Source organism: Scardinius erythrophthalmus, assembly GCF_964197995.2.
Source record: "Scardinius erythrophthalmus genome assembly, chromosome: 11".
Classification (NCBI taxonomy): domain Eukaryota; kingdom Metazoa; phylum Chordata; class Actinopteri; order Cypriniformes; family Leuciscidae; genus Scardinius; species Scardinius erythrophthalmus.
Window position 1 is genome coordinate 33,574,837 of NC_138231.1, and position 20,818 is coordinate 33,595,654.

Sequence of the window (20,818 nt, forward strand, 5' to 3'; positions counted from 1 at the left end):
CTACTGGATTAAAATGGCACATATACAGACTTACTTAACACTTTCCCTTTCTATATTCTCAGAATTTGTCTACACTTAAAATATTTAATTAATATAACGAAAACACTAATCCTAATGGGTTGATCAGATGCTTTTCAATCTGCAAATATAGAACTTCAAATTCTGGAAGAAAAAAAAAGAAAGAGAAAACAAGCAAACATTTTATCACAAAAAACAGGTTTATTTAATATCTCTTTCTTTTTTTAAAATAATTAGATTTATTCTATTCATCAAACCCTTTCTTTTGAATTTTTTGTACATATCAAATATGGGCCATCATAAAACACACAATGAGCTTGGGAGAGTTAAAACAAGAAAGAAAGAGAGAGAGAGAGAGAAAGAGAGGGGGGGGGGGGGGTTCTGGAGAGAGAGAAAGAGGAAGAGAGAAAGAGAGAGAGACACATGATTAAGCCAAAAAAAAATATATATAATAAAATACATCCTCCTCACATGTAAAATCCACAACCACGATTGTTGGGACTTCAAATAAAAGAAGAGAAGAAAAGGGGCTGAAGTCCCATGAGAACAACTAATGATCTAGCTCGAAGTGCTTTTTAGTTCTAGCCTGGCCTGGCGGCTGGTATTTCAGAAGAGAGATTATGACCTACCGGATCAGCGTTTACCTACATAGGCCCTAAAAACCCCAACATAAGCAGGATTTCATTTCAAACACTCCATGAACAGAAAGAAAAACCTTGTCTTGCTCAGCTCGGTCATGTAGACGACATCCAACCACCCTGAAATCGAAAACTAATAGAGCTGAGCAGTGGAAATCTGGGTGGAACATGAGAAAAATGTCCAGAATATTCTTTACGAAAAATATATATGTCACTTAACGGTTTTAAAAACACTGGATGAGCTCTGAACACTGTGTGCCACCAAAATTCCACAAGTCCGAGAAACTGAGCTTGACATACTCTTGGTAACAACTGAATTCCCAGATGGGAATTCCCAAGAGTCTCCACAGCAGACAGCATGATGCTATGACCGGATAATTTCCTGGTTCACAAGTTAAAAAAATAAAGGTCCTCGGAGAGGTTTGTCCTCTTTATTGAGCACAGGTAACCACCGTAGCCGACTGCGGCCCATCTTGGACGTTAAGATTCCTGGTCAGCGAAAAGCACCTGTCCATAATGTACAGTAAAGGACCAGGCTGATCATCCTGTAAAAGAAAAAAAATGCACACCACAGAGAGGATGTATAATGTTTTTTTTTTTCCTCCCCACTTCTGTTTTCCTTATATTCACGTCATGGGTTTATAGTTTGCATCCCCTGAGTCAGGGGAGTCAAATTATGTCTAGATGGAAAAGTCTCTCTTCATAAAAAAAATAATAAATAAAAAATTGTGGTGGCAGCGGGATCCTCATATAAGACATCTTTAATCGCAGGGTGAGCACAGACCCTAAAGTCCCAGGGCACTTCCTTGGAGAACAATATCGACATGGAGACAATGAACAACTTCTGAACTGAAAGGTTTTTTTTTTTTTAAATATATCCTTTGACCATAGCTGATTATCATTTGACCATATTTTTTTACAACGAGGAGTGCACATTAAGTCTCTTCAAATTTTCTGTTTTTTCTTTTCTTCCTTTCAGTGTAGTAGTATGATACAGGAAAGAGGGAGAGGATTATTTACAGTGCTGTTGAAAGAGAGGAAATGAATGAGGGAGTGTGCGGTAAAGTACGCAGCATGAGAAGCAAAGAGGGGTCCCTGTGGAAGAGTAGAAAGGGATTGGTTGGGGCCAAACAGAAGGTTGGAGACGAGGTCCGTGTTAGGTGGGAATGACACCGTCGCTGTTCTGGATGCCCCGTCTGAGCTCCAGGTCCTCCAGCTTCCTCCATAGATCTTCCCGTTCCTTGTCCTTCTTCCTTTCCCTACAGGAAAGTGAGAAAATGGTTATCTGAACTGCTTTGTAAAGTGCAGGAGTTTAAAACAATACTTTACACTGTCTGTTTCTTGCCTTTGCCTGTCTGATTTGTAATTGGCGGCGAGTTCATCGAACAAAGCGCTGTTCATCTCCATGAATGCTTTGAGGACATTGTAGATCAAAGCTGATATTGCCCTGATGGTAGAGAAAAACAGACACGAACATCAAAACACTTTGTCTAAATGATCTACTCTGCTATTATTAATATACACCATTTCAAAGTTTTGGGTCAGTAAGATATAAAAAAATAAAAAAAAATTCAGCAAGCCCACATTAAAGTGATTAAAAGTGACAAATCTTTTGTAATAATGGAAAAGTCTGAAGTATTTCAAATAAATGCAGGCCAGTCAAGTTCTTCCACACCAAACTCATCCAACCATGTGTTTATGGATCTTGATCTGTGCACTAGGGAAAAGTCATGCTAGAATAGAAAAGAGTCTTCCCCAAACTGTTACCACAAATTTGGAAGCAGAGTGTTGTCCAAAATGTCCTGGTATGCTGAAGCAATAAGATTTCTCTTCACTGGAAGTAAGGGGCCAAGCCCAACCTATGAACAACCCCATATCAGTATCCCTCCTCTACTAAACTTTACAGTAAGCACAATGCAGTCAGGCAGGTAACATTCTCCTGGTATCCGCCAAACGATGACTTGCCCATCAGACTGCCAAACAGAGAAGCCCAATTTGTCACTTCCCAGAACACATCTCCACTGCTCTAGAGTCCAGTGGCGGCATGCTTTACACTACTCGCGCATAGCATTGTACTTGGTGATGTGAGGCTTGCATGAAGCTGCTCGGCCATGAAAAACCCATTCCATGAAACTCCTGGCGCACACTTTTTGTGCTGAAATTAATGCCAGTGGAAGTTTGGAAATCTTCAGCTATGGAATCAGCAGAGCATTGGCGACTCTTGCGTACCATGCGCCTCAGCACTCGGTGACCCCGCTCTCTTACTTTACGTGGTCTTCTGCTTAGTGGTGGAGTTGCTGCTGTTATTAAACAATTTCACTCTCCAATAATACCACTTACAGATGACTGTGGAATATCTAGCAGGATTGAAATTTCACAAACTGACTTATTGCAAAGGATTGGCATCCTATCCCAGTTCCACACAGAGCTCTTCAGAACAACCCATTTTTTTCACCAATGTTTGTAAATGTAGACTGCATGGCTAGGTGCTAGATTTTATACATCTGTGGCAATATGTCTGATTGAAATGCCTGATTTCAAGAATTAAGAGCTATGTCCCAATACTTTTGTCCATTTAGTGTGTGTGTGTGTGTATATATAACATGAAACTCACGGGTTCCAATGCTCTTTGGAGATCCTGTAGAGACTGGCAAACATGATAGGCAGGATGACGCTAGAGTTCTCCTCAATCAGACTCATGATGTACTCATTGTTCCAATAGTACAAGGCTCGCTCTGCCACCTGAAACGATATACATTTAAAAATGTTTTTAAAAAAAATGTATCAGTATTTTTAGATTGCAGAACCTGAAGCATTCACTTGCACTCAAATGTGCCATTTTCATGCCAAAACCACAAGTTAACGTGGAAGTAGAGTTGATTTTAAAGTAGCAAATGTTGTCTTTTTATTTAATAGATATTTATGCCCAGAATTGTGTGATATTAATGAACAAACATGCTAATTTTACAGTGGACTGGTGACGCGAGTAAATGAATAAGGGTTTCTCTGGGAAATTGCTTTTGAATATCTTCCATGTTAAAGTTTCTAGCTATTACAAGATATCACAAGGTTTGTGAGGAGGATTTAGCGTGGAGTGTGTTCACCTGAAAATGGGGGCTGGACACACATCTAGCAATCTGTTTGAAAAGAGGCTCCTGGATCTTAACAAACTGAGTGGGCTCGATCACATCTAGAATCTCCTCCAACTCTCCAAGAAACATAACCTACAAAAAAAATATGTTATAGAAATGTTTAGGAAAAGCATGTGAAGGATTTCTCTTGAATAGTGCAAGAAAACAATAGTGGAAGAAATCATATCTTCACTTTCTCTGACTTTTTAAATTATGGTTTGGTAGAAGATTCAACAACTATTTCTTTTTGAGAGAGATTAATGACTTGCAGGTATGATTCCATAAAATGAAGACATTACCTCTTTTTGACTACAGGTTTTTGGCCAAAATTTCAACAAGCCTCTGATCACCTGGAAAAAAACACACACAAAAAACAGGCAAAATAGTGAAAATCCTTTAAGAACAAGCCAAAACAAGATGGGACTTGAAGAATGAGGAAGATAATGGTGACAAGGAACACTTACAGGTTCTGTTAACGTGGGATCTTTCTCTAGGAACTGTACAATACAATAGGCCAGCTACAAAAAAAGGTGACTTTAGATTAATATAAATGCATTTCAAATGTTTAGATTCATAAACTGTGCCATAAACAATCATGAAAAGGATTCTGTTTCTTCTGTCCTTGAAATGCATGCAAGCAAACACAGACGTGTGTAGATAAACAGTTGAGTGTGTGTACCTGGGCATGGAAGAGAGACAAGCTCCTCACTGTGTGCAGAGGCAGCAGAACTTTCACCAAGAACTGTTTGTGCTCAGCTTTGAGAGGAAGCGCAAAACCATTGATGATGCTGTAAACCAGAGACGTATGAGGCTTCACCGCTGATCTGACATTGATAACCATGACAAAAACTGATAATATGCAGGAGACTGAGACATCTAAATGACACCTAAAGGCCCCGATATACTTCAAGCGAAATCAAAGAATGAACTGGTGTTACATCATTTCGAACAAAATCAGGCCAAAATGAAGTTCAAAACAGCTTGCCAAAGCGAACATTGCGGAAAGTACGTACTAGGTAGGTGTGCGCTTAGGCTCCGCCTTCTTTGACATGGATCAATTTGAATCTTGAGAATCATGAATCGTCTCTGGTTCATTTATCCTGTTCAGTCAGTTGAGATCAGACGTCGGGTTGTCCACTAACAGTATATCACTGTTCACATATTTCAAACTTCTTTTTACCCCCCCCAGCAAAGAACGAAAAAGAATTTCGCTGTGAGTATATCGGGCCCTTAAGACAGGGTGGAGTAAGATAAAACAGGAATGTGACCTCTGTGGGTCGCACCTTTATGTCTTCCCAAACTTTCAGTTTCTTAGTTTAAATTTCTCCATATCTCTTCCAACCAATTAATAGGCTCTAAAATATGACATACCTTCCCAAAATCTCCAGCAGTTCAGCTACACCATTGAAGCGCTCTGTCTCATATACAAAACTGCCAGAGCAGGACAGGAGGAAAAAGAGCTATGTCAGCATACCATTATATTTCATCTTGAATATACACATCTAAATAGCGTGACAGTTACTTACCAAAGAAAAATGTTGTTGATCTGTTTTCGGATGAAGGCCCTGAGGCCGAGGAACTTGCCATAAATTCTGTGCAGAACGGTCTTCAGGCAGTCCCTCTCCCGTGGATCCTCGCTATCAAACAGCTCCAAGAGCTAGAAATTAGGAAGACTTATTGACTACATGATCTTCATCATAAGCAATGTGTATCGCTCTTTGAAAAAAGACTGTCCATGCATTACCTTTATAACTACACAGCTACTAAAACAAAAACCAACCCAAATATTGATCTGAGATTAAATTAATTATGTGACAAGAGTACTACTCCTGTAACAGCACTTTGGGGAAGTAGTTATCAGTGACATCAGTAAAATGTACAGTTTAGTGGCAATTATTCTAAACTATTTGACAGCAAATTGCCACAACTGACCTAGGAGAAACTTGAACTATTCCAGAGAGCTATATCAGTCCTGTTTTACTAGCAATAATGGCTTCATTTGATTTATACTAGGATGAGAAGTCATAACCGGCAATCACTCACCTGTAATACAAATTTCTGGTCAATGTATTTTTTGGCAACGCTGGGCTGAAATTCCTGACTTTCCAAGAAGCGAATGAAGAACTCATAAACAAGCTTAAGCAGAAAAGGAAGAGAGATCAGAAAACTTGTCCTTGAAAATGAGACCGTACAAATATCTCAAGACCTTTATAACGCCAATGTTGTTTGAAATTTTTTTTTTTTACATGTTTGACCGTTGAAATATAAAAAGAAAACCAATGCATGTAGAAACAGACAAAGTGTAAATTAAGTACTTTCTTTTGCATATGATGGCAGCTTGGATTCTGTACCTGTAAGTGTGGCCATGAGGCCTCCAGCGTGGGCTCATCTTCCTCTGGGTCAAACTCGTTACTGTCACTAGGCGGAAGAGTCCGAAATATATTGTAGGACACCTGTGACAAATAAAAAGGAGGAAACCCTCGAGTTATATCTGAAATATTGATAAAGTAGGGGTGTAATGGTACATACCTCGGTTTTTAACACGGTATGGGTTCGGTACAGCAGGGGGGGAAACTAAAAATTGCTTTTTTATTTTTTATTAAACTGTTGGTTTGTCTGTGTTTAAATAAATTAAATAATTAAATTTTTCTTAAGGATAACAAAACCAATCTTAGCTTATTCTGTAAACTATATGGGTAACCCTTACTTACACATTAGCCCTTACCCAAATTATTAAATTCAGTTGCTATAATCAACACTAAAATAAAATAAAAACAAGTTAACTGCACATAAGGCAGGTTTTGCATTAACTTCTAAATCTAATGATAAAGTTAATTTTCTACTTCAATTCATTTTTGAATTATAAACATCTACACAGTGGCTGTCATAACTTGTTTTCATGACAAATGTATTTAAACATACATTAAATAAATCAAGACATTAACTAAGTACATAATGAATAGGCTAATATAGTGCATATATGAAATGCTCTTCTCTACAGATCATTTCTCTAGCGAACTAACCTGCTGTCGACACTAAATGCCTGAGGTAAATGTAATGCTACGTGATATATTATTCTCAAGCAGTTTTATTGATATCTTTCAGCAGTTGAAACTGGTTGAGAGATGTAAACAGAGCGATCGACTCTTCTTCTGCGCTTTTTACTGGTAGCAAACAGCATTGCATTACTGCGCGCGCCCCTTCTGGACTGGAGTGTTGATTGTGCGTGATTGCATGCACCGAACCGTGACGTCCGTACCGCACAGTTCGGGAAGTATACATGTACTGTTACACCACTATGATATAAGCATAGAAATTAGACGATAACAGAATATACATATTTTGTAATCTTTTAATCTCACCATTTTGACAACCTCGGGGTAGGTCTGCTCAGTCAAGTAGCCCCGGCTGAGTGTGACGTAGTCCACCAGCTCATTAAGGGTGGACCGCTTATACTCTTTCATTTTGAGGTCAGAAAGTGTGTCCATGAAGTCAAACAGAGTACAGCACTGCTGCAGCTTCTTGAGGAACAGTTCTGGTTGCTCCTGCGCAGAAACATCTAGACAGAGAGAAAGAGAAATTTAATGCAAAACAGTAGTACTAGAATTCCACAAATGGTTTATATCAACATCCTTGACTTTCCAATTGTAATCTTTCTTGTGTTTCGGGACTGTTGATGGGAGGCCTAAAATACTTCACATATTAGCTTGGAGATCCATCTGGCATTTGACCCCTAAATATTCCAACTGATAGGGGCTTGAGTTTTAAAAGCCATTCAAGACACAGTAATATATGTGCCACAACCAACCATTACAGTGGCAATGGTCATGTAGGTACATACTGTAGGTTTATTGACAGTATTTGAACACTTTAGACAAACAGAAAGATAGCGCACACACACACTTCAGGCATAAACACTGCACAAAGCAGATTTTTTAGGCTTTAAAATGTTAAACTATAGATAGACTGTTCACAAATGAAGTTAATGTATTTGGATATTTTGTGGTTGTCAAGCTTTAGTCTAACATGTTCACGATTAATGTGATGATGAACTACAATTGGGGAGCAATGAGTTTATACATCCACAACAAATCAACTAGGCAATGAAATATACTAGAGATGCACCCATCTAAACTTGGTTTCAAAAACATTATAAAATATATATTTTTTTTTTAAAGTCTAACCGACTCCAAATACGGACATTAAATCTGGGGACAACATGACACAGACTTGACAGAACAATCCCATCTTGACAAATAAGACTTTTCTTTCACAGTGACAGGTTTGACTGCATTCCGTGTTGCTTTTATTTATTTTTTTATTTTAGTACAACCATCTTTATCAGCTCTATCAGAACAATTAAAATAGCTCAAATCCCTGTGACACCAACCACTATCTTCATATGACCACATTAACAGAACTACCTTTCAGCAGAGGCAGCTGCACCAGCTCTATGGGCTTGTCCTGAGATCTGAACTGGGACGAGCTCTGTGCTCGCTTCTGCCTGGCTTTTCTGACAGACTTCCTGGAGAAGCCGTCCACCTTGTCCACAGACGGGGCTGTGGTGGCTGCTGAAGACATAACCCTGTAGAGACAAAAAGGAAACAAACAGAGAAAAAGTCAGTTATAATGTGCAGAATGAATGAAAATCTTGCACAAAATGAGATTTTGTGCAAAAAGAGATTAAGACATTAATAAATAAAAAGACATTAAAAAGACATTAAGACCCATGTTTCAATTCAACCAAGTGAAAAGACTCTACGACCTCAGGTCTTAGTGACAGAAGCCTAACATGCCTGCTAGGCTGCTAGCAGACGTGCCGATGTGCGGTAATACAATACATTGCGAAAATAAACATGCACAATATAGTTATCGTAGGCACTTCAAAATACAGTGAATAATTCCTTATTAAGAAATGCATTTTAAGAATACTTTTCCATCAACCGGTTAAAATTTACAACTGCCTGTATGCTGCATCAAAGAGGCATGTATACAACAACGTGCATGAGAAGCATGGCGGATTGCTCTGATGGAACAGCAGAAACGTAGCATTTACCCTGTAACCCCTTAAACAAACCAGTCTGCACTACTTTATGGCCCCGTTCATTCACACAGCAGCAGAATACAGTTGTCAATCCTGCATTTGAGTCCTTAATACAGTTCCGTTCACAGACAGTTCAGTTATTTATGGGAGTGACACTAACAACCACATTATATAACTGAACACACACCAGTACATTTTCACTGAAAAAACTCTAAGGTGTGGTAACCGTAGTATAAGCAGAATAATTGACTCTGGGGTGTGCATCATTTTTCTGATAGTTCAACGGCCCGGCGTCAATTATTCCTTGCTTAATAATAATGTCAACATTTACTAATACATTATTCAAATCAAAGGTTTTATCTGTTAACATTGGACCTGAACCTATACTGAACAGTTGTATTTTTATTAACTAACATTAACAAAGAATAATAACTACTGTAACAAATCTAGATATTGCTTATTGTTAGTTAATGTTAGTTATTGGATTAACTAACATTAACTTATGGGACCTCATTATAAAGTGCTTCCATTTGTTCTCTATAGTTCTTTTGCAGTTTAATCTGTTTGAAAATGCGTTTACATAATACATTTTTGTGTATTGTTTTATCGTATTTGAATGTTCTTTTTGTTATATTAAAAGTTATTAAATCTGTTGGGAGGACAACACTTTTTGGTAACTTAATTCAATACCGTGATAATATAATATACCATGATAAAAGCTTCAACAATAATCATATTAAAAATTGTCTAATGCCAATAATATTAATCAAACAAAAAATGTGAGAATCATTCACTGCTCTTGAGTGAATAACTTTGTAGCCTTAAGGATCAATATTTAATTCAAACAGAGAAGAATATGCAGCGTTTTATTTGATTTATCCAATTTCTATAGTTTTCCCTAATTTGAATGCTACTCTTAAATAGTCTGTAAAAAAAATAGCTTATTTTATTTATCTTTCTTATACTGTTTGTACTACTGTTTGTAATTTGCATCTTTGTTCAAATTATTATATCATAGAGAAATTAAGTAACAAAAATAACTATCTTGATACATGTTTGTGAAATAAAATTACTCATGAAATATGATTTTGGTGTAATTGTTCAACCCTAAATGACAGAATTTGGTTCGTGACTGATAATATAATTAACCTACATCATGATGATGCTCATGGATTCAATGTCAAACAAGTGTGATTTATTTTGTGACAAGCAATTATTTATTTTTTTTATCATTGGAGTTTGATGAGGCAGTTGAGGTCAGTAATAACTTCAATTTAGCTTGATCTGAAATTAATGAATTAATAAAACAACGAATTTTATGTTCAGTGTTCTATCTTCTATTTTCTAATTACTTTTTCTTGCTTTAGGTTTTTTCTGTAGTATTAGTATAGAGATATTTTAATCAGATAACCGTATTGAAGTCACAACACTAATCTAAGGGACAAACGCAAGTGAGATGCCTACAGAGGTGCATTTTAAGGATGCACTCCAGACGCAAAGTCTGTTCCAAATTAAAATCCTCACTCGGTCATGATCAGGACAGACGTGTACTCGAGCCCTTGACCTGAACCTGTTTCAGCCTTTCAAATTCAAAGTTAGTAAATGGCGGGCAATCACAGGTTAAATTGTACTTAAATTGAATGGAGGGGCTGGTGTCCCTGATGCTGCTTCTCAGCCTTACGTAAAGGCTCAAAACACACCAAAAGGACTGCTGTGCACTGGGATTACCGTGGGCTGGACGGTACAGGAAGTAATCAGGCTTTAGTACTCCTCCCATGCAAAGCAGGAAGTAGAGGAGTGGCAGGGCAGGAGGAGGTGGGGACTTCACACTGTACACGTTTAGCAAACTAGGCCATATCTTCACTAAAAAAGGGTAGGAGTGGCGTGTTGGAAAAAATGATGGGTGACAAAACAAAAACCAAAACAAAAATGAAACTGAAGAAAAAAAAGAAAGAAAAAAAGAGGACATGACTGAAGATAATGACTTGAAGTTCAATGAATAAAGGACCGTTCACACCTCACACCAAGAATGATAACTATAAAAGATAACTATAACAATAATAAGAGACAACTATATTAGCGTCCACACCAACATTCGACATTGTTCTATTCATTACATGAGCAGCACTCGTCCACCCCTTTAAATGCTTGAGCTCTTTAAAGCAGGCTGATTGGCTGTCAAAGTGTGTATTGTTCATCAGCTGGAATATAGTTTCTCTGCGCTGTTATCATTATAGTTAGGTGTAGTGTGGACTCTGCCATTACATTTAAAACTATTTTTAAAACTTTATCTTTATCGTCCTTGGTGTGAACCAGCCTTAAGTCAAGAACCGTTGAGAAACACTCATTCAAACAGATAACTCAAGAATTCAAGTTTATGTTTTAAGTCCTTTAAAAGACCATAATGTAGATTAATGAAAATCATTCATTCAGACTAAGAACCAATTCTTGGTTCCTAACCCCACCTGTCCTTTCAGCTAAAATGTTAACATCCTGACACGCTGCTATGGTAGGAGCTGGAATAGAATAACAGACAGCTGATTAATTTCACAGCAGGCACAAATACTTTGTTCTCCAGAGAGAATCTTCAGGGGGTCTATGGATATGACCTTCTGTTCTGCCCCATGTCCTACATTTGGGTCATGTGAATTTCAGGTCCATCTTATTAAAAAGAAACCTAACTGAAGACCAGAGAAAACAAATTGGCAATTAGTATTAAACACTCATAATTTAACATCCCATACTGACCTGAACCTTTGTGGGTTCAAAGTTAATGGTCTAGGGCAGGGGTTTTCAAACTTTTTGTGTGTGTGGACCACTATTTGTAATCAAGAATTTTCGCGGACCACCTCATAATACACATAATAAAATATGTCTACACAGAGTCCTACCTGAATTAATCTGCACCTCTAAATAGGCTTACTAGCTCTAAAACTATCATTGGTCATCACATCAGTACAACAGGCTTGTTAAAAGAAAGTTTACTGCACACAACGGCTGCCACATATTTAATTTATTTATTTACTCAAGCGCCCGAGGGCATAATCAGGTTCATTTGAACAACAGGCTTATTTCCATAGCAATGGAGTATGAAATCTATACAGTAATAAGAACACTGGAATATAGTCAACATTTCAAAACCTTTGGTGATTTTAGGGGATTATTAATCTTCAGAATTTTACAACTCCTCAAAAAGTACCTAGGCTTGAGTTTGTCCACTTAAGAGCACATCCGCAAAACATTTCAGAAACGCGAGATCAAGAAACTAACTGGAAATTAAAATAATAACAGGCCTTATTCATTCCATTTATAAACATTTCGTTTCATATAAACTGCCTATGCCTAACTGTGCGTTCACACCGGACGCGAGCGCGTCAAATTCAAAAAGGGATCATATGTCAAAATCGCGCCTGCCCCGTCTAGTGATACGCTTGACCACTTTGTATCAATTCCCGCGTCAAAACAAAAGTTTGAAGCGAAATTTCGTCCGGTGTGAACGCACCATTAAAGGATATGCGTGTGATGTGATAATGAGATAATATTTGCCTCTGCCCTTTTCCAGTGTTGCCAGATTGGAACGGTGATTTCCAGCCCAAAAGCTCACCAAAACCCGCCCACTACAAGAAAAAACCGCCCAAAATTTTACTGCCAAAATAATATGATATAATTTCATTACCATGTCATTCAAGGTTGATAAGCACAATTTGTATCTCCTTAAAACAAATAACAATGATAAAAAAAAAAAAAAAAAAAAAAAATCCAGGAAAACAGATCAAAACGGCAATAATTAAGGAGAATTAGCCAATATGACTAAAATGTCCAGATGGACACTGTCAAAACGGCAATCAAGAAATGAACCGATGACTTTAACCCTCGGAAGTACACATTGCAGAACATAACGCAGAATTTAGCAGTCAAAACTGATTCATCGTTGATTCAAACCTTTTTCAGCAGGTGTCAGGGGCGAGTATAGTGCAGTCTGGACGGTGTAAAGTTGCCGATGTCTGGTTAGGCTAGTGTGCACATGACCATGGACATAACTGTGCTCTCCTCTCAGAGTTATAGTCACCATCGATATATCCCACCACGTGTACATTTTTAGAGTTGCTCACTATCTCACTCTTTACTGTGTACATACAACTTAGTAGAGGCATTAGCCATCACTTGAATATACAGCTACAACTTATCGCGCTCAATCGCATCTGCCTGCTGATCGCTGATTGGCTAAAAGTGCGTGCTCGTCGGTGATGTCAACACCAATGCCAGCTGACTCTGCATGGGCGTGTGTGTACAGTAATGTCATGATGACTGATTTTATGGACTACATGCACACTTTATTTTAGTTTTTTAACCAATTAGACTTTAAAATGTAGATGTTTGAAAACCGCCGAACTGATCCCAAACCAGCCCAAATTTTGTCCACCCGCCCAAACCCTTTTTAACCCGCCCAATCTGGCAACACTGCCCTTTTCTCTTCAGAGAACCTGTTGCTATCCACCGAACCAATGTTGTGGTTCTAACGGCACAAACTTGAATGTCACGGCCGAACACCACTAGGCTTTTTTAGTAATCACACAATAACTTGACAATTTAATTAAAATGTTACATCAATATAGGCCTACATATTCTTTTTACTTTTTTTTATGTGAATTTCCTGGTAAAATGAAGGTAAAAAAAATATTATTTTATATTTCATTTTGCCTTTCCACGGACCACCTGCAGTACCCTCACGGACCACTAGTGGTCCGCGGACCACAGTTTGGGAATCGCTGGTCTAGGGCCTTTCGTTTTCTTCTCTGGATTCCTGTATTGGGTGTTGGCTAACAGAGTCCTCACAGTTACGGTTACTGTGCAAATCAAAGTGCTCTCATTATGACAACTAACATCATCAAGAGTCATCCAACAATGATCAACCAATTAAAAGCATTGTATAGACAAGGAAGGAGCAAGACTCATCTGAAAGTCAGAGCAAATAAGTCTACTTTTCTGGTAGGTTGAAAGTTCGTACCACCACAACTGCTCTGCCTCGTCCTGATATATTATCTCCATGTTATCACATGTGTCTTACCCTACTTGTGTTGAATCTCCATACTTAGCTTCCTTGAACTTGTTTCATTATTAGTGAAAATGCCTTTTATTTTGACAACAAAACAAAGGGAAAAGTTTTGATGTTTTGCATAGCCATTTGCTATGATGAGCATAGCTGCTGGGTGTACATCTGATTTTTTACAGACCCTGTAATAAAGACAAATGCCCTTGACATAAAAAAAAAATTTGACTAATTGTGTAATCCACAAAGCAAAAGGGAAAAGCCTCCAAAATGAAAAGCAATGACAAATTTAAGCAAGCTCTCATGCTAAATAAATACTCTTTGCTTATAAATTTCACAACTAACAGATTGTGTAACTGTCAGTTATCACGCTGATAAATGTGAGGCTGTCATCATAACACTAGCCATAAACTAAAAGGACTTTGGAAGCAAAGCCATTCCATGTAGGGAAGTCATTCTGCCATCCCTGAAGTTGCTTGCATATTGAAAAACAAGAACAAGTCATATAAAAGGGCTCGACAATAAGGACTATCCGAAGGCTGTCACGTAAACATTGTCGGTTATGTCTTACTTGAACTTAATCAGATGAGAAAGAAAATGCATGTGTAACAGTATATTGGATCCGAGCATTCGGTCTTAAAGTGACAGCAGCCTGATATTCCTGCTGCCATCTGTTTTTAAAGGGATACTCCACTTTTTTTGGAAATAGGCTCATTTTACAACTCCCCCAGAGTTAAACAGTTGAGTTTTACCGTTTTTGAATCCATTCAGCCGATCTCCGGTTCTGGCGGTACCACTTTTAGCATAGCTTAGCATACATCATTGAAGTGGACAAGACCATTAGCATTTCTCTCAAAAAAAGCAGGCGTAATGATATGACGCAGCGCCTATTTTCAGGCGCTGTGTCATATCATTACGCCTGCTGCACTCATGCACTCTTTACGGCAGTAAAGCTTCTTGATTATTACGCACGAATGAGAGAATAGTTCCTAGCCATATTAGCCTAGAAAATCGCAACTTTACATTTTCCGTCAGTCTTCGTGCACGATGTAACTACAGAAGAGTCAAGTTTTAAATAGGAAAAAATATCGAAACTCTTTGGTCATTTTTTGAGAGAAATGCTAATGGTCTTGTCCACTTCAATGATGTATGCTAAGCTATGCTAAAAGTGGTACCGCCAGAACCGGAGATCGGCTGAATGGATTCAAAAACGGTAAAACTCAAATGTTTAACTCTGGGGGAGTTGTAAAATGAGCCTATTTCCAAAAAAAAGTGGAGTATCCCTTTAAAGGTATAGCGGAGGATCTTTCCGAATTTTAGATAAGAACCGCCCTCTCCACTTTTTGAAAAAATGCACATGCGCAACACACTACCTGCTCCCGAGAGGGAACGCCTATTAAACGTGTGCGAGGTTCTCCTCGTGCACGCTCTGTTTACAAGTTGCTGTCGGCATCGCTCATACAAGATTACTTTCCAAAAGAAGATTTGCACTTTTTCTCCAAATAGCATGCCAAACTTTACCTGTCGAGTAGAAACTTCGCGACTGAGGCATCAGTGGGAAGCCCAACCTGTGTTTTCAGCGCACGCCATCGTGTGAAACAATCTCCCAAAAACACTCTGATCTTGTTTCTCTCTTCTCAGGCCTTTCTCTTCTTCTCATACAGTTCGTACAAACTTTTTCTCTTGCGACCCTCAGACATTTTCAAAGGACCCGGTGAAACGGCGAGCTTCAATGAATGGCTTAAACCGGAGCTCTAGCTCACCACCACACATAAACACCTGAAAGTGCGCATGCGCAGAAAACGAAAACTAAGGGACGAGCACGTACGACGGCCTTACGTAAACATATCACCAGAATGATTGACAATTAGGTGGACCAATAGTTTACACTACCCACCCGGAAAAAGAAAATCCTCCGCTATACCTTTAATGTTGACATAAAAACAAAAACTTTGAACCACCAGAAAAATCCTTAGCATTGAGCCCTATAGACAAGTAAATTAGCCTATGTTTAACAGTTATCCCTACTGTATTAGTAACGTAGAAGGTCACCAATCTAAAATTACAATAAACAATGAAGCCATAACATTTCTGACAAAGTCTTCAGCAAGAAGCAACTAAACGCTACACAACCTTATACTGACATGGTTTCAGTGATCTGTTATTCACATGATGAACTGCATGTAGCCCATGGATGCCTTACCAAAACAGAGATGAACTTAAGACCACGAGACCCTTACGTAAAAGTGAAGTTTGGAGAACAGCCGACTGCTTTTCCATTCTGCAGATTTGTTTACATTATGGTGGCTGTAATATGGCCCTAAACGGCCTGCCAGTATGAGCCTGGGATTTAAAGCTGAGAGAAACAAAGCACCGCACATTTAACAACGGTCCAGGATTTATTCCCCATTCAATAACAGCATTATAAATCAACACTCAAGATACCAAGTTGTTTATTAGATGTTCAAGGTTTCATACACAAGGACTTTGCATATATCGGTAAGAGAAAGACTGTGATAACATTTAAGACAATTCATTTAACTTAAAATGTTAGCTCACCTTCTTCAGAGTTCATAAACTGAATTATTGAACTTCTCATGTCATGACAAGCAAGGAAATGCCAACTGGAGAGTCAGGACTTTGACTTGGCTGTTCTAAAGCATAAAATGTCTTCGACTGAAACTGCTTGGTTATACATTTACTTAAGAGCGTAGGATCATTGTTGTACAGCATGACCCACATTCGGTTAAGCTTCGGCTCACAAACGGACACCTTGATGCTCTTACAATCTCCTGTAAAACACCCAGGCAAAATACAGAATTTGTTGTTTTGCTGAGACAAGTGTAAAGCTGTCCCACTCCCAAGACAGCAAATCAGCCCCAAAATAATACACTCCCTTGAATCATGAACAGGATGCGGCCAAAGATTTCTGGATGTTCTCCAATTAAAAAAAGTGTTTACTATGTGGTTGATTCGCTAAACAAATTGATGGTACTGATAGACATGATGTAAAAAAAAAAAAAAAAGATAGCCTATAGAAAAAACAACATGAATGATATAGCCTAATCTAATCAAAACCATGAGATTAGCGAAGAACACCAATATTGAATGAGAATTACCAAAAAAACGTATTTACTGATATTTACTTTATTTGCATCAATTATCCCTTAAAAAACAATTATATTCTGCTTTCAAACGTACTAGTGATATAGTCATACATTCATCATTCACTCATTTTACCATGGTGAGAATAAACGGCTGCTTCATGAGCGATTTGTAGGTTCCACGCAACTGAGGGCAAAATGTGACAATCGTATACAAATGTCAGAAATAGTGGAACAGCTGCTTAAAGGGTTAGTTCACCCAAAAATGAAATTTCTGTCATTAATTACTCCCCCTTATGTCGTTCCAAACCCATTAAGACCTTCTTTCATCTTTGGAACACAAAGATATTTTTGATGAAATCAGAGAGGTTTCATTCTGACCCTGGCCTCCATAGACTGCAACTTCATTGAAACTTCTAAGGCTCATAAAGGTAATAAAGACATAAAACAAATAGTCCATGTGACTCCAATGGCTCAACCTTAATGCTATAAAGTGACGAGAATACTTTGTGTGCAAAACCCCCCAAAAATAACGACTTTATTCAACAATCTCTTCCACGTCATTCTCCTACGTTGTTGACGCATTGTAAACACAGTGCAGAGGTTCCTGGTTCTAAGTCAAAACGCCGCCTAACTATTGGCTAGCTCCTGCGTCAGCATCACACGCATGTGTCCTGGTGCTCAAGTGACCAGCGTCAGCCAATAGTGAGCCGGCGTTCTGACATGGAAACAGGAAGCCCTGCACTGTTAACATGGAGTAATTAATGACAGAATTTTAATTTATTGGGTGAACTAACTTTAAACCGTGATAATGGTATAGGCTAGTTCTCATTGGACTGACCAAATTTAGAATTTTTTTACCTTTAATAATCAAGCAATTCAATTATACAAATATAAGACACTATATTGTTTCAAAATCTTAAGAGACATGCCACGTCTGACTGTATAGTAACCCTTTCCATCTTCAGTAATAGCTGCAACATTTTGTTTTTTGCCCCAAAGAAATTCTTTCACTATTATATTTCAAACTTTAAGACTCAAATTTAGAGCATAATGAGAGACAACAGCTAGAGTCTGTGTTTGTTTTATAAGGAAGGGCCCTGTAACATACAATTGACTCATCTCATTGATTGGAACACCTGACTCAAATTACAACCATATAGATAGTGTCCCTTTAGATTTAGACACTATTTTTGAAAGAGCAAACACTTGACCAATTTTATGAAGTTAACTTTCCTTCTATATGTTTTGGTAGTCCAATACTCAACTATCTAAATCAGGAGGCTACAGACAGTTCTGACAAGTCACTCATGTTGCTCAAGATTTAACTCTTTTTATTCGTATACACAGTGCATTTTCAGCATCTCAGCAAAAGTGATGGGTTTGATCTTGCACTGCACTTTCTGATTAAACGCATGCCCTTGAGAGATAAAAAAAAGTGTCCTGCCTCAAAATATAAGCACTATCAGACAGAAAACAAGAAGGTCAGGAGAGTTTGAATCAGTGTGGCTGAAAAGTCTCAATTGTCAGTCCGTGAAACGCATGACCGCAGCTGTGGAACAAAAACAGGTGTGGAATATATTGCATTCCCAAGAGCCTGAAAGACAAGGCCATTAAACAAGACTGTTGACTTGTTAAAGCCAGCAAAAGCACAAGAAAACCTGAAGGAGACAACCCCAACACCAGATATTTGGAATCATGTTAACATACACTCTGGACATGGACCATATCAAATGGACACTTCGAAAAGGTCTTATACAAGCTGCTAAAAAAAAAAAAAAAAAAAAAGATTCAAAACAAGATTGTGGCAGATTTAGAGGCGATGTTCTCATCCCACCAAAGGCTGATCAGACTCAGTGCCTGAGAATATACCTCAACATTTGTGAAGAAAACACAATAATCATCACTGCACAGTGAACAACCGGTGCTCATTTCACAGCAGTGTCCCATACCAGAATGAAGAAGGCGTTGCTGAATACCTCAAGTGAGAAGATATGTAAAAAACTGAATGACAATATTATAATCAAAGCACGATCGTGCCTCTAATCTAAAATTCTGAGGTCGTTTTGTGTTTATAGGCAGATAAACTCGAATAGACCTTAGAGGTTTAGATTTTTTTTTAGAGAGCATAGTCCTCTAGTTTAAAGAAAATATCTTGTCCACTTCTTTAAACGATCTGACACTTGTTAAATATCACTCTTAATTTAATAATGATGTGTGCAATTGGGCTTCTTACCTCTCTTGATGGTTCTCGGGTCCAGGTGGCTCGTTTTAAGCAGCTAACCTTGTACTTGCAGGCGACCCAGCTAGCCAGCTAACTCAATCGCTTCACTTGCGGACTATTTAAACCGGTCTAAGCTTTCGAATTCAATCCGCGTGTGAATGGTGAGGATTTTTCCGACTGAAGACACACCAAAATCCCCGTTTATGAGATAATTATCAAGCCGCCTGAAGGTATGTCAGCATTGCACTGCTAGCAGGAGCTCCCCGCACAGCTAATCCCTGTAGCTGCCGTCCCAGCCTGCACCAAAAGCCACATTCATACACATTCGCTGACCGACTACATACCCAGATGTTAGTCACTAAGGTCAGATTGTCCTTCTCCTTACTGCTAACCTCACTCAAATCGCGACTAATTGTTAACCTGTTATCGTAAGTAAATGTTAGCAGACTGTGCTAGTGCTCTGTGCCAATTTTTTTTCCTGGCTCAAAACAGACCGCTAAACCTAGCTTGATGGAACGCTGGTTTGTGCTATTTAGCCAATGATTGGACAGTTTCTGCACAAATAACGTGTGGATTGGTTCCTGGAGTTGTCAATCAAAACCAGTGTTAGCTACGCCTAGAAAGTCAAAAGTCATTGATGTCGAGGAGCTATGGAGGTAGGTTGCGGCGTAAATGTCTGAGATGGAGATTGGATGAAGGCAAGGACCTGAAATGCCCGTATGGCAAGAAATGTCACCCGAGCTGCGGTCCGCTCGGTCTCTACATGCTCAGTTTATCTCAAATTAGGTAAATTACAACAAATTAACTACGCTTATAGAAAGCCGTAACTAGACAAACGATTCCACTAAGGTTTTCTATTCTTAGAAAAGGATTTGAGGGATTGTTTACCCTGTTTCCATTACTGAGTCCTCACTTTGAACACGATGTTACATAACACGAATGACACTGACCAGTGATGATGTTTCTCCTCGTTCATTTATTCATCTCCATCTATTCGTTCTCGTTTCTTCTCTCAACTGAGCAAATGTAATGCTTCACAGTTGCCACGTTGTTTTATAGGCTACAGCTTACAATTACTTTTAATTTTCTTTATTTACTTAAATGTATCAAGTGAAGAATTATGAAAAAGTTTAAGTCTCTTTAGTTGGCAGGTGATTTTTAATGAAGTATAATACGGCTTAATTTGGTCGTGACTCGGTATATTAAGGAATCATTTGAGTGAAAAAATCACTCATAACACAAAAGATTCTCACGAGTCGCTGCCTACTGGTGTCACGAATCAGCAAACGAATCTTTTGGTGAACGAAGTTTCCAGTAGGCTATAACCTACTGATTCAAAATCCCACCACTAATTGCCTTTGAATGTCCGTTCTTATGAAGATTAGTTATTAAATTGTTTTAGCGGTTAACTACACCATTACATGATAATTACATTAATATTTGTTTCTTTAGAACTGGAGAAAAGTTCAACAAAAGAGCCCATTCCACAGTTCCCTACGATGCACTTTGTACTTACAACCACAGGATGGCGATAAAGTACCTTAACTTTCTGGCTGCCATTCGCTGTGAAGGTTCAGTATGATGAACTCAATGAACGCGGTTTGAATAT

The 20,818-nt window shown here is 38.4% G+C and overlaps 1 protein-coding gene across 1 annotated transcript; it reads right to left on the reverse strand.

Annotated features, from left to right (window-relative positions):
- Nucleotides 1–203: 203 nt before the first annotated feature.
- Nucleotides 204–20,211, reverse strand: ppp2r5ea (protein phosphatase 2, regulatory subunit B', epsilon isoform a). Its single transcript, XM_081378790.1, has 14 exons — nt 19,222–20,211; nt 8,212–8,372; nt 7,150–7,346; nt 6,139–6,240; nt 5,831–5,923; nt 5,314–5,444; nt 5,159–5,218; nt 4,467–4,575; nt 4,252–4,305; nt 4,087–4,137; nt 3,761–3,880; nt 3,271–3,398; nt 2,002–2,103; nt 204–1,915 (listed from the first exon to the last, which is right to left on the reverse strand). The coding sequence occupies exons 2-14, from the start codon at nt 8,366–8,368 to the stop codon at nt 1,813–1,815; spliced, it is 1,407 nt and encodes a 468-aa protein (XP_081234916.1). The 5' UTR covers nt 8,369–8,372; nt 19,222–20,211; the 3' UTR covers nt 204–1,812.
- Nucleotides 20,212–20,818: the final 607 nt, after the last annotated feature.